This window comes from Podarcis gaigeae (assembly GCF_964106915.1).
Source record: "Podarcis gaigeae genome assembly, chromosome: 15".
NCBI lineage: Eukaryota > Metazoa > Chordata > Lepidosauria > Squamata > Lacertidae > Podarcis > Podarcis gaigeae.
Genome location: NC_139692.1, coordinates 21,252,660 through 21,264,948, shown reverse-complemented (window position 1 = coordinate 21,264,948; position 12,289 = coordinate 21,252,660). Strand labels below are relative to the sequence as shown.

The following is a 12,289-nucleotide window of genomic DNA, read 5'->3' as shown; positions in this document are numbered from 1 at the left end:
ACCCCCATATATATATGCCTGTCTTCTTTCTTACTTCCAGCCCAGTGGACAGCATGGACTATCAGCTTCATCCTATTTGGTCTCACTGTTTGTTTATTTTTTGTTTTATTTTATTCAGAGCATTTGTGCCCCATTCTTTAGCCAAAGGCACACCTAGAGTGGCTTATAAGCAACCTATTAAAGCAAGACAGTCTTCTTGCAAGCTTACAATCTTAAAACAAAACAAAACATCACACACAAGAGAAAGGAACAAGAAAAACTAAAACTCAAGCACTGATTCTGGTTGCTCTGTAATGACCTGCTGTCACAGTTTAGCGGCAGGAGGAGCCTGATATAGCTGGTCTTATAGCAAAGTTGATGGGATGAGCTCCCCATCTTCCTCACTGATCAATGGCTTCAGTTTTGAAAGTCAGCAGCGGGGAGGATGGAGGCAGAACTAGAGACTAGTTGTCTGTGCCTCTCACAGACTCTGTCACCTGCCCCACCAGAATCAATGAGCCCCAGCCATTGGTGGTCTCCCCAGTATCCCCAGGAAGGTCTGGGAGAGAACTCCCTGCCTGAAACCCTGGAGAGCAGCTTCCAATCATTGCAGACAACACTGAGCTTGGGATAAGGCAGTTTCCTGCATGTCTCTGAGAAGGCAGGAGATGTCTCAGGAGAGCTGCTGCCAGCCAGAGCAGACAATACTGAGCTAAATGGTCCAATGGTCCGACTCAGAATAAGATGGCTTCCTAGGAACCTGAAATCTGAGAAGAAAGAAACCCTCCATAGTCCAGCTCCATGCTGAGCCATGCTAGGAGCTCCCCTATCATGTACAGTAGACCTCCCAGACCTGCCTTTCTCTTCCAGCTCTGCCTCTGGCATATCTCAGTGCCCATGGGCCATGTGGTGGACTTGCATTTCCACAACTTCAGCCTCGAGTCCCAGGAGGAGTGCAACTATGACTTTGTGGAGGTGTACGACAGCGCTGGGATGGGAGCAACCAGCGTCATGGGCAGGTATGGTGGTCTTTCATCCCACCCACTCACCTCCCAGTAACGGTAGCGAATTCAAACTGTTACCATGGTCAGAACCCAACAATTCCCAGAAGTTTCATGAAAATATATGGAGAGCCTGACTGCAGAATCGGGCCAAAGGGGGCCAGTCCAATCCAGTGTCCTATTTCCATGGTCAACCAGATGAGAAGTCCTCTTTTAAAGCCATCCAGATTGATGGCCATCACTACATCTTGTCACCGTGAATTCTGTGATTTAGCCCTGCACCATGTGAGGAAGTCCTTCCATCTGCCTGTCCTGAGTCTTCCAACCTTTGACTTCATCAGAATTCCATAGGTTCTAACATTTTGACTGAGGGAGAAATGCCTTTTTCCTCTCTGCTTTCCCCACAATGCCTTTCCCTGTCCACTGTGAATAATGTATTCACATTTCAATGGAAGGTTTTCACCAGAAGAGGGAGCCTCTGGCCTAGGTCTATGCTGCAATCCAGAAACCACTAGCACAGTAACCAGTGTGGCAGCACTCAGGTGACACAAAGGGACCAATCAGGTCTTCCTTGCTCTATCCTATATGCAAATAGCAAACTCATTTTCTGAGTGTTGATCCTTTTGTAGTCCCAATGGCACCGTCTGCTCTCAAGAGCGGGTGATCAGGTCTTTCGGAGGAAACCCCAAGGTGCGCAGAATTGCCATATATAACCCTCCAGGACGTTGAGTCCCCAGACTGGGATGCACATCTTCCCATCTGTGCTTCCACACCAAGTCATGTGATCCGTGCTTGATCACAGAGACCAAAAGATGCCACATTGAGACCATAGCCCCAATAAAGGCATTTTTTCTGGCCAATATCTGTGTGTGAAATTGTGTGATATCACAGCACCCAAAATGGCCACCAAGCTCTCATGCGAATGTCCCAGTTTTTCCAGGACACTTGCAGGATGTGATGAATTTAAAGGGGTGAGAGTAAATTAAAGGAGAACCCCTCCAAAATAAAACACACTCAAGCCTGTAGAATACTGAGCATGCTCAGTGGGAACAGAATGCTGAGTATGGACAGGAATGGAAAACCAGGTGGAAGGGGAATGGAATAGAGTACCCTAGAACATGTTATGTTTGGAACCCTGAGCAGGAGCATTTCACGCCGCAACATTTTACTACAGACCCCAGTTGTAAAGCCTCTGATCCTGATCTGGTCCTTAATCAGAGTGATTCATCACTTTGTGCAAAGCCAGACTTCTCTCTCTGGCTGGGCATCCATAGTCTGTCTGCTCAGTCAGTGCTTGCTTTGCCTCCAGATAACCAACCCCAAACAACAGCAGGTGTGTGTGTGTGTGTGTGTGTGTGTGTCCCCATATTTAGAATTGGGTGCTTTGTTAAAAGTCAGTTTCCCCTTCCTCTTTTTGCAGGTTCTGCAGCTCTAACTTGCCCCCTGTCTTGACCTCCTCACAGCACGTCATGACAGTCCTCTTTGTGGCGGACGAAGGAATAGCTGACAACGGGTTCTTTGCCACTTACCATGCCCACAACGCCACGGAAAGTAGGTGATGGTGGCTCCTGGCACCTTTGTCTACCGCCAGCTGAGGTAGAATGGGCCAGCCAGCTCTCTCTTCAACATTTGTTTACCACCAGCCCCTGCTTACACATTAGCTCCTGGAGCTTCCCCCCTCCCCACGTGGGCCTCAGAAAGGGGCAGCACTCTGCCCATCCTCAGAGGCACCCTCCCCTTTTAAAATTGTTGCCTCCCATTATAAAGAGAAGACACTTTTCCAGAGCTCTGGGATTCCAGCCAAACTTCCTTAAATTGGGGGGGGGGGAGGGGGAGGTTGAACTATAAAGACATTGTGGTTTTAAAACTAGGCCATGTTTTCCCCCCTACCTCAACCACCAGTCCCAGCCTTGATATCCAGTCTGATGAAGCATTCTGGTGCACCCAGAAGCTTGCGCACTCTTCTGTAACATTACAGTTGTTTGCAGTAAAGGGACTTTGGAATCTTTCAAATCAAGAACGGTAGCTTGACCCTTAGATGTGCATGCTGGCCTAACCTCCTGCTCTTCCTCTCCTTATCAGCATGTTGGGTGGGCTTCTTCTCTGAGAAAATCCATGCGGAGGGTCGGGAAATGTTTTCCTTGCTGTTGAATAAGTGGGGGTGGGACGTCATCCCTCTCCCCGAATGACTGCTGGCCTTCCCTTCTGTCTCTGTTAACAGGAAGTGTTAGAAGTCACAGTGTCTGGTCTCCACAGTGACTGGTAGGGCTGCAATAAGGGAGGCCAACAGTGGGTGGCGCCAGAGCCAATGATGGATAAGAGACAGAGCCCATGTCAGGCAGATCCAGCTCATTCTGGTCTTGTCTCTATCCTCCTCTCTGCTGAGTTCCACAAGGGCAGCGCTGAGACTAAGGAGGAGGTTGACAGGACTGCTTGTAAGTAAGAAGGCAGGCAGGTAGAAGAAGAAGAAGAGTTTGGATTTGATATCCCGCTTTATCACTACCCTAAGGAGTCTCAAAGCGGCTAACAATCTCCTTTCCCTTCCTCCCCCACAACAAACACTCTGTGAGGTTAGTGGGGCTGAGAGACTTCAGAGAAGTGTGACTGGCCCAAGGTCACCCAGCAGCTGCATGTGGAGGAGCGGGGAAGCGAACCTGGTTCACCAGATTACGAGTCCACCGCTCTGAACCACTACACCACACTGGCTCACCAGCGTAGGGTAGGGGCTAGCTGAGGTCAGATTGAGGCCGATAGTGTCATCTCCCATTTGCCCTAATGGGACCAGTCTGCACTGCACTGCTATCCACACATTTTCTCTCCTGCCTCTGCATGCTCTTCTGCCTAGAAGCATGCTTTTTCTTAAAATGAAAACAAGGTGTGGGGGGGGTGAAAGAAGGAATATTCAGGCAGAGGGTTATGAAGGGGGCCAGCTGCCACCCATAAGAAGCTACTTCCCCAATAGCAGAAAAACTCCTGCTTTCTGCCACGTCAGTCATGGAGCTTTGAGGAGGGACCTCATTCATAAAAGCCTCGAGGTGGCACTGATGGTGCTGGATCTGGGGGCGGGGGCGGGCGGGTCATCTCTTGGGAAGGACTGCATTTGTTTGTTCTCAAACTCTAATCCTCCTGGGATTACATACATTTTGGCAGTTAGGGTTTTTCTGTGTGTGTTTGTTGTTTTCCATAATTACTACTTAGCCTTACAGCAGGAAAATTCCGTCCAGGGGAGAGGGAAATCTCTAAGCAGGAATGCCACTGACCTCAAAGCTTTCGTTCTCATGTGATTAGAGGAAAACTCACATCTCCAGGCCAAACTTGCGAACTGCTAAACTGTACAACTGCACACACTAGGCATGGATGAATCTGTCCATTTCACTTTCTCTCCCTTTCTCGTTCTTATAATCTTATGCAAAAGTCAACACATTTCCACAGCAATATGCACTAAAAGAACAAAAAGCTCGTGAAAATTTATCAGTATTTCCCCAAATAAATGCATTTTTGGATGCAGTTTTGACTAATGTGCACATTTTTTGCAAGCAATTTTTCCTAATACAATTAATTGTCTTCATAAAGGCGTGTCTTTTATGAACACTTTCCTTTAATATATTGCATCGCAAGATTCGGAGAAGGGTGAATTTCACAGGACAGCTGTGTTTCATTTTGTGCATTGCTTCAGGAAGTGCAAATCAGGTAGTTTCTCATTAAGAGACAAACAAAATCTAATCCCACCCCCCACCCCAAGTTCCTTGCTTCCTCATCAAATGATGAGGAGTTCCAGGACAGAGTACCATCCAAGTGCTTCTCGTGGGCCAAATTATTCCCTTTACGCTTTGGAAGAATTTTCCAGTTTCTCTGAAAGAAGAAAAGCAACTGAGAATTCCAGGCTCCCCTACCCAGATTTAGTGGCCATTTTGTGACAAAACTATATAATGATGCTGTCAGAGCTGCCCTAGGTCCCAGCTCACAAAGGACCAACGCCAGTTCTTGTTATATACAAAAGTCTTTATTGAAGTTCAGTTTCGATTTCAAAGCCGCGGCGCGCAGCTCTACGTCTTGAACTCTAGACCGCTGAAGCTCCGTCTGAATCTCCTCCCCCCAGACACCAGTTTAAGACTCTAGCCCTGCTCCACCTCTTCCTCTGCTCTTTCCTCCTCTGGGTCCGCCTGTCCGCTGGGGTCTTGTCCTTTCTGGACTCTTCTGACGCTGACTCCCCTGATTCTTCCCCCTGTCTCCGGCGGGCTTTAGGACCTGGTTCCCAATCCGGGCTTTCTGCTGTGCCGCGTGCCTGTACATTTGAACTTGGCGCCCGCGCCCAGCCGGCAACCTTCCTCCTGACCGTTACACTGCTCCTATCACTGCTTCCCCCTTCGGGGGGGCTAGCTGGGCCTGACCTCCCTTCCGTTCCCTCACTCTCCAACAGAGGCGTGGTCAGCCCTGACTCATCTTCTCTCCCCGCTGGAGGAGACGCTGGCCCTGATGCATGGGACTCTTCCCCCCCACTAGGCTCTGGTGGGGGAGCTGGCCCTGATCTCTCGCTGCTGCTTTGGGAGTCCCCGCTGGCCCCTTGCTTCTGGTGCGTCCCCCCTGGGACCCCCCTTGCCCTGGCCATCAGCGCCCCCTTCTGGGAATCTTCTGATTCGCTGGAGAGGCTCATGGAATCTCTCGGGCCACTGTCATATTCCCCTACGCTGCCCTCCGATTCTTCCCCTTCGCTCTCCATTTCCTCTTTCCCCTGTGCCTCTGCTCCTGAGCCCCTGACAGATGCTATCTGTGTTGACATGTAGATTAAGGGGGGGAAGTAAGCCTTGCAGAGGTGAATTAAAATAAGTTTGTGTTAAAGCAGTCACATGCTGCTTTAGAAGTTCCCCATCCCTTAAGGCTGACGCTGCCATTTAGCAGGGTGTCATCTACCGTATTTTTCCCTCTATAAGACGCACCAGACCACAAGACGCACCTAGTTTTTGGAGGAGGAAAACAAGAAAAAAAATACTCTGAATCTCAGAAGCCAGAACAGCAAGAGGGATCACTGCACAGTGAAAGCAACATTCCCTCTTGCTGTTCTGGCTTCTGGGATAGCTGAGCAGCCTGCATTCGCTCCATAAGACGCACACACATTTCCCCTTACTTTTTAGGAGGGAAAAAGTGAGTCTTATAGAGCAAAAAATACGGTACCTAATACTTCTGCTATCCTCTCTCTTGCCTTTCTCAACCCCTCTCCAGAAACATGCAGCCCACTGGATTTCTCCTGCAGAAATGGCGAGTGCCTGTCTCAGGCTTTGGTGTGCGATGGCTGGCACAACTGCCCGGATGGGAGCGACGAATTCAACTGCACCAGCCTCACCTATGCATCTTTTGGTAAGCGGCAATTCTTTCCTCGTGAAACAAGATTCCTAAAGTTGAGGTCCTGCACCAGTTGTTGAAAAAGGGCTGCCCGGTCACGTGAGACTGAGTCATAAATAAGAATGGGCAAATTTGCCCATTGTGGTGCCCCCCGGTTTCTCATTTCCCCTAACCTAAAGTTCAGCACTTTAGATTTCTGCATTGGTTTGCAATTTTAAAACAAACACCCTTACATTAAATTGTTAGCATTTCCTTGCACATTTATCCCAATATACCTATTTTTGTAGGCAATTTTGTCTAATATGTACCTGAGCTGAATCTGAAACATTGCCACACAAACACGCATATACCTGCACCTTTTCCTTCTACCTGCAGAGCCGTCCTGTGAGCCAATTGAGGTGGAGATGTGTTTGGGTCTCAGTTACAATACCACTTCTTTCCCCAACATCTGGCTGACCATTATGGATCAGCAAGAGGCAGAAGAGCATCTCGAAGACTATATGGTGAGTCTGGAGGAAGGTGGGGAAAGGAGTGAGGGAGAGCGATTGGGGGGGCTGGACCCTTGGCTTGGGGGGAAGGCAGGGAACATCAACAGAAAGCACCTTGCCACAGAGAGGGGAGCAGGAGAGAAAGATCTGACCCAGCACGACAACATGCCTCCCACGACTTTAGAAAAATTGATAGATTGATCCCTGGGCATGTGGGAGCCCTGAAAAATGCCCCCCACCAAGCCTGTTGGCCAGTGCCTATCCTTAGTTCTAGGTCAGCTGGAGCCAGAACCAGGAAAATGACTCCCTTTCTGCCCCTTTGCTCATTTTATTAAATATATATATATAAATCTATGACATCACAACTTCAGGCAACAATTCTAGAAAAGAATTCTGAAGAAGTGTGCATGCACACGAAAGCTCATACCAAGAACTAACTTAGTTGGTCTTTAAGGTGCTACTGGAAGGAATTTTTTTTGTTTTTTCTAGAAAAGAAGTTTGACTTAACCATAATCCATACAGTGCACAGCCATTTTCTATGTGTTAAAAGAGAAAATTCGCAAATGCACTAAATGCATCCACTTAACAACAACCCTCAGGAGTGCTTAGCCAAGGAGGTGTCTCAGTAATAGACCTAACTGAAAGAATTTTTGGAGAAGCAGCGGTTGTATTGCAGCTCTCTGACAGGCCACGTGACAAGGGGTCCCACAGATCTTCAGATTTGTCCCTCCTGCTTTCGCCCGTCATTGGCGTTTTACTTTGCAGACGTTTTTCAGCTAGGGCAAGTAGTTCCCAGACTTTCCCCACCCTATAAACTCATTCTCAGCGCCTCCTGCCCTATAACATATTGTTCAGAACAGCAGTTTGCACAATCCACTAAGGAAGATAACACAATAAAAATTCAAAGCAGTAGCAATTAATTAGACATTTATTCAAAGCCCAATTAAAACTATTCAGTTTTCTTGATTCAGCAAAATTAATGCACTTAGATTCATAGAATCTTAGAGTTCCCAAGAGTCATCTAGTCCAACCCCCTGCAATGCAGGAATCTCAGCTAAAACATCCATGACAGGTGGCCAGCCAGTGTGGTGTAGTGGTTAAGAGCTGTAGTCTCGTAATCTGGGGAACTGGGTTCGCGTCTCTGCTCCTCCACATGCAGCTGCTGGGTGACCTTGGGCTAATCACACTTCTCTGAAGTCTCACACACCTCACAAAGTGTTTGTTGTTGGGGAGGAAGGGAAAGGAGATTGTTAGCCACTTTGAGGCTCCTTAAGGGGAGTTAAAGGTCCAAACTCCTCCTCCTCTTCCTCCAACCTCTGTCTAAAAACCTTCAAGAAAGTCCACCACCTCTCATGGGAGTCTGTTCCGCTGCTGAACAGCTCTTATTGTCAGAAAGTTTTTCTGAATGTTTAGTCAGAATCTTCTTTCTTGAAACATGAAGCCATTGCTCCCTCCTCCACATGACAGCCCTTAAGATATTTAAAGATGGCTATCATATCTCCTCTCAGTCTCTTCTTTTCCAGGCTAAACATACCCAGCTCCTTTAGCCATTCCTCATAAGGCTTAGTTTCCAGACCCTTGATCATCATGGCCGCCCTCCTCTGCACACGTTCCAGCTTGTCAACATCCTTCTTAAATAGTGGTGCCCAGAACTGGACACAGTATTCCACTTGATCGTGTGATATTGAGATTCCTGCATTGCAGGGAGTTGGGCAAGATGATACTTGGGACCACTTCAAATTCCATAACTCTATGTTATGGTGCGCATTTACAGCTCCACTGCCCCACAGCGCCCCCTTTGGGAACCACTGAGCTAGAGCAAGAGACCACCATCTCTGCATGGGGTATTTCCAGGGATGGGCTATCAAATGCAGTATTTATACAGTAAACCAGGCTTCCTCAACCTCGGCCCTCCAGATGTTTCTGGCCTACAACTCCCCTGATCCCTAGCTAGCAGGACCAGTGGTCAGGGATTATGGGAATTGTAGTCTCAAAACGTCTGGAGGGCCGAGCTTGAGGAAGCCTGCAGTAAACCATTCACTTTTTTCCAGGCGTAGTGAGAGAATCCAACACCTAACACGTCCCTTTCCCTGCTGCCCATTGCTCGTTCTTTTTCAGATGCTGAAGGACTTCTCTTGTTATCCATCTCTGCGCTTGCTCCTGTGCAGCCTCTTCGTACCCAAGTGCACCCCAGACGGGGGCATCCTGCAGCCGTGCCGCTCCGTGTGCCTGGCAGCCGAGCAGAGCTGCCAGCAATCCCTCAGCCTTCTGGGTCTCCCGTGGCCCCTGAACTGCAACGTCCTGCTAGATTCCAACAACCCTTTGGAGTGCTTCCTGCCATAAGAGGGGCTGCCCCGCTCCGTCCGCAACCTCTACTTCACGTGCCGTGTAGCTGAACGCTCCTCTCATTGCCCAGCTAGGCGGGAGACCCTTTGGAGGCCGCCAGTTCCCGAGCAGAAGTTCCCCATCAGAAGAAACCCCCCACCATAAGGCCTTGCGATCTGAGCTGCAATGCTTTGTAGGCCATCCACTGATGAACGTCTCTCCAAGGAATCGGTGGAATCTGAGCAACAGGAGGACAATTTGCAGTTTGGGGTTGAGTTTTTAGATTGTAAGCACTTTGGGTCAGAGGCCTGTCCTCGTACCCTTCGTAAAGTTCTGTGCGCCTTGATGGTGCCCATATAAATAACTTGGATAATAATATATCAGAGGCTGCAGGGGGCTTCCATCCTAATTAGAGCTGTAATATTTAGCTGGTTTGTTTTTAAGTCTTTGTGGTTGGTTTTAAAAGGCATTTTTTTAAAAAAGAAAAGATTAATGTAAATGGTTTTTACTGTACATACTGACAAGTCCATTCTTAGAAGGGGAGTTCTTTCTTCTCTCTTACATGGGAGCAAAAGCCTCCTGTGAGGTTATGCCTACAGCAGCACATGTGCTAGGAAGGAAGGAAGGAAGGAAGGAAGGAAGGAAGGAAGGAAGGAAGGAAGATTTGCCTACCAGGATTATGTTGTTAAAATGCAAATTCATTCAGATCATAGAACTTTAGGATTGGAAAGGATCCCAGGGGTCATGTAGTCCAACCCCCTGCAATGAAGTTGATTGATTCGCTGATTAAAAGTCATACAATTCATCCACAAAAAGTTCCTTTCTCTGAGTGACAACCCTAATAATTCTTGATTATAACCAGCAAAGAAGGACATCTTCTTGTTCCAGTTAACGCAGCATCGGATTACACTATACATAGTAGTTTAATGGATTGTGATTTTACATTAATCTCCCATTTCAGCTCTGCCCTGCTCTCATGAGTTAACTGTGCATGCACATTTTTTTAAAAAAACACCCTTCAGAATTATTTGTCAAAGACAGCTGAATTTAGCATCCTCTATAAACCATGCAAATCAAGCAAGACTTTTCCTTATTTTGCAAAATGCATTCCGTCTGTGCTCATCATGAGCGGGTGTGGGCAGAGACATGTAGAGCCCTGAATTCCTGTTCCTGGAACATTGCAAATCTTATTCAGCCACCCACGTGACTTATGAGATTTCAGTGGGCTTTTATACATCTTAAGGACTAGGCGCTTGTTGCTGTTGTTTAATGAAAGCTGCCATTCTCAGGAAGCTGAATCCTCCATCCCAAACCACATCCTGTGAGTTTTCTGTGCTTGCATGTAATTGTCAAATGTGCCCAGCCCTTGAGGCAAAGCCCTGCTGAAAGTATTTCTTTCCAGAATACATCTGGTTTAATAATGATTATGCAAAGATTATGAAGACTTCAGAGTTGCCTCATTTGGAGATTGAGCTATTACAGCAGCTGAGGAGTGACTGAAACAACACAGAGAAAACTTCTGGGAGCTTCCAGTGTTCCTTGTAGCTGAAAGCGGATGCTTCAGACCTGCGGGTGATATGGAATTACTCTAGCTTGCCCCTCCAGCACCCCCAATAATTGACAGGACTGCACAATTTATTTGTTTGATCTTGGTGGAATGAAGTGGTAGTGTGGTAGAAAAGACTGGTCTACTTCAGACTGCAGGTGGCGGCTGATCCCCTTAAAAAAATAATCCCCGAGCAAAAGAGGAGTGGAAAACAACCCGCAAGAAAGCTAGTGTGTAAGGGAAAGAGCTTCATGTCTTCCTATGCTAGCTTTCCAGTTAAAAGGAGTTTATAATGCAAGGACTTTCCTACGTACTTGTTATCCCTCCACCTGCACTCTGAAGTAGGATTGTTAGATTTAACTACTTGATTTCTCTTCCACCTCACTGCCAACAGTGTAGAGTAGAGGTGAGAATGCCAGACTAGGACCTGGGAGACCAGGGTTCAAATCCACACTCAGCCATGGAGCTCACTGGACGACCTCAGGCCAGTTGCTGACTCTCAGCCTAACCTACCTCACAGGGTCGTTGTGATTATAAAAATGGAGAGGAGGAGGGAGAACCATGCATCCTCTTCCAGCCCTAATTGGAAATGCTAGGGATTGAATTTAGGACCTTCTACATGCACAGCAGGTGCCCTGCCACTGAGCTTCAGCCCTCCCTGCAGAAACCACTGTCCCTGGTACTGCAGCATTTCAGGCTTCAGTTGAGAGGATACACAAGTTCTTGGATTCCTGTCATCAGGAATTCCCCACCCACAGAAAACTGGCACGTCAGCCAAAGAGATCTAGCCTCACTTTTCACACTTGTGTGCAATTGTTTTGAAAGAGCATTTGAACCTGTTAAAAAGTCCAACCTGCAACTAAATGGTCCTAGGAGCTCTGTACCACCCATGTGTGAATTACTTCACCTTCCATTCCATCCCTGCGCAGCAGCCTCTGAGATCATTGGAGCCCAGCTTAAATCTGGGAAGCATCACCCCAAGACAAGGGAGGAGTTTCTACGGAAGGGAGCTGGCGGCGTCAGCGTCTGTGAAACCAATCTGGGAGCAACGCCCATCCAGCTGCTCCTGCTGCTGCTGTCAAAGCAGAAAAATGCTCAGGGACTTCTAAGCAGGATCTGGGTGCCAAGTCCCGTCCACCAAACTCTGCAAACAAGTTGTGCTATCCCAAGAGGCAGCGATGGCCAGCCAAAGAAGTTGAGACAAATTCATGGAGGTTCAGGCTTACCTGGGGGCTTATAGCCACAATGGCGACTTCTCAGAGTCAGAGGCAGTGATCCTCCAACTACCTGTTTGCTAGGCATCACAAGGGTGGTGGTGTGATGCTGCGGTGCTCAGGTCCTGGCTTTTAGGCTTCCCATAAGCATCCTGCCAGAGCAGGATGCTGGACCAAACGGGGCCTCTGGTCGGATTCACCAGGAGCATGGGGAGCCGTGCTTGGTTTAATCTAGGTCAGTGTTGATCACACAAACTGGCAGCAGCTCTCTGGAGTTTCAGGCAGAGAGCCTTGCCCAACTCTGACTGGGGATTTCAGGGATTGAACCATGCTGGTTTGCATGCAGCCATGGGTAAGTAAGTTTGCAAGGTGCCTCCTGCATCCCTTCTCTGGTAA

At 48.0% G+C, this 12,289-nt stretch overlaps 1 protein-coding gene across 3 annotated transcripts in view; it reads left to right on the top strand.

Annotated features, from left to right (window-relative positions):
* The window catches only part of MFRP (membrane frizzled-related protein), a 28,347-nt gene extending 18,399 nt beyond the window's left edge, over window positions 1–9,948 (top strand). For all 3 annotated transcript variants that reach the window (XM_083714012.1, XM_083714014.1, XM_083714013.1), the window contains 5 exons: window positions 850–998; window positions 2,401–2,531; window positions 6,201–6,335; window positions 6,696–6,823; window positions 8,927–9,948. In XM_083714012.1, the coding sequence (XP_083570138.1) occupies window positions 850–998; window positions 2,401–2,531; window positions 6,201–6,335; window positions 6,696–6,823; window positions 8,927–9,151 (768 nt within the window). In that variant the 3' untranslated portion in view covers window positions 9,152–9,948. The remainder of the gene's footprint in view (window positions 1–849; window positions 999–2,400; window positions 2,532–6,200; window positions 6,336–6,695; window positions 6,824–8,926) is intronic.
* The last annotated feature ends 2,341 nt before the right edge of the window (window positions 9,949–12,289 follow it).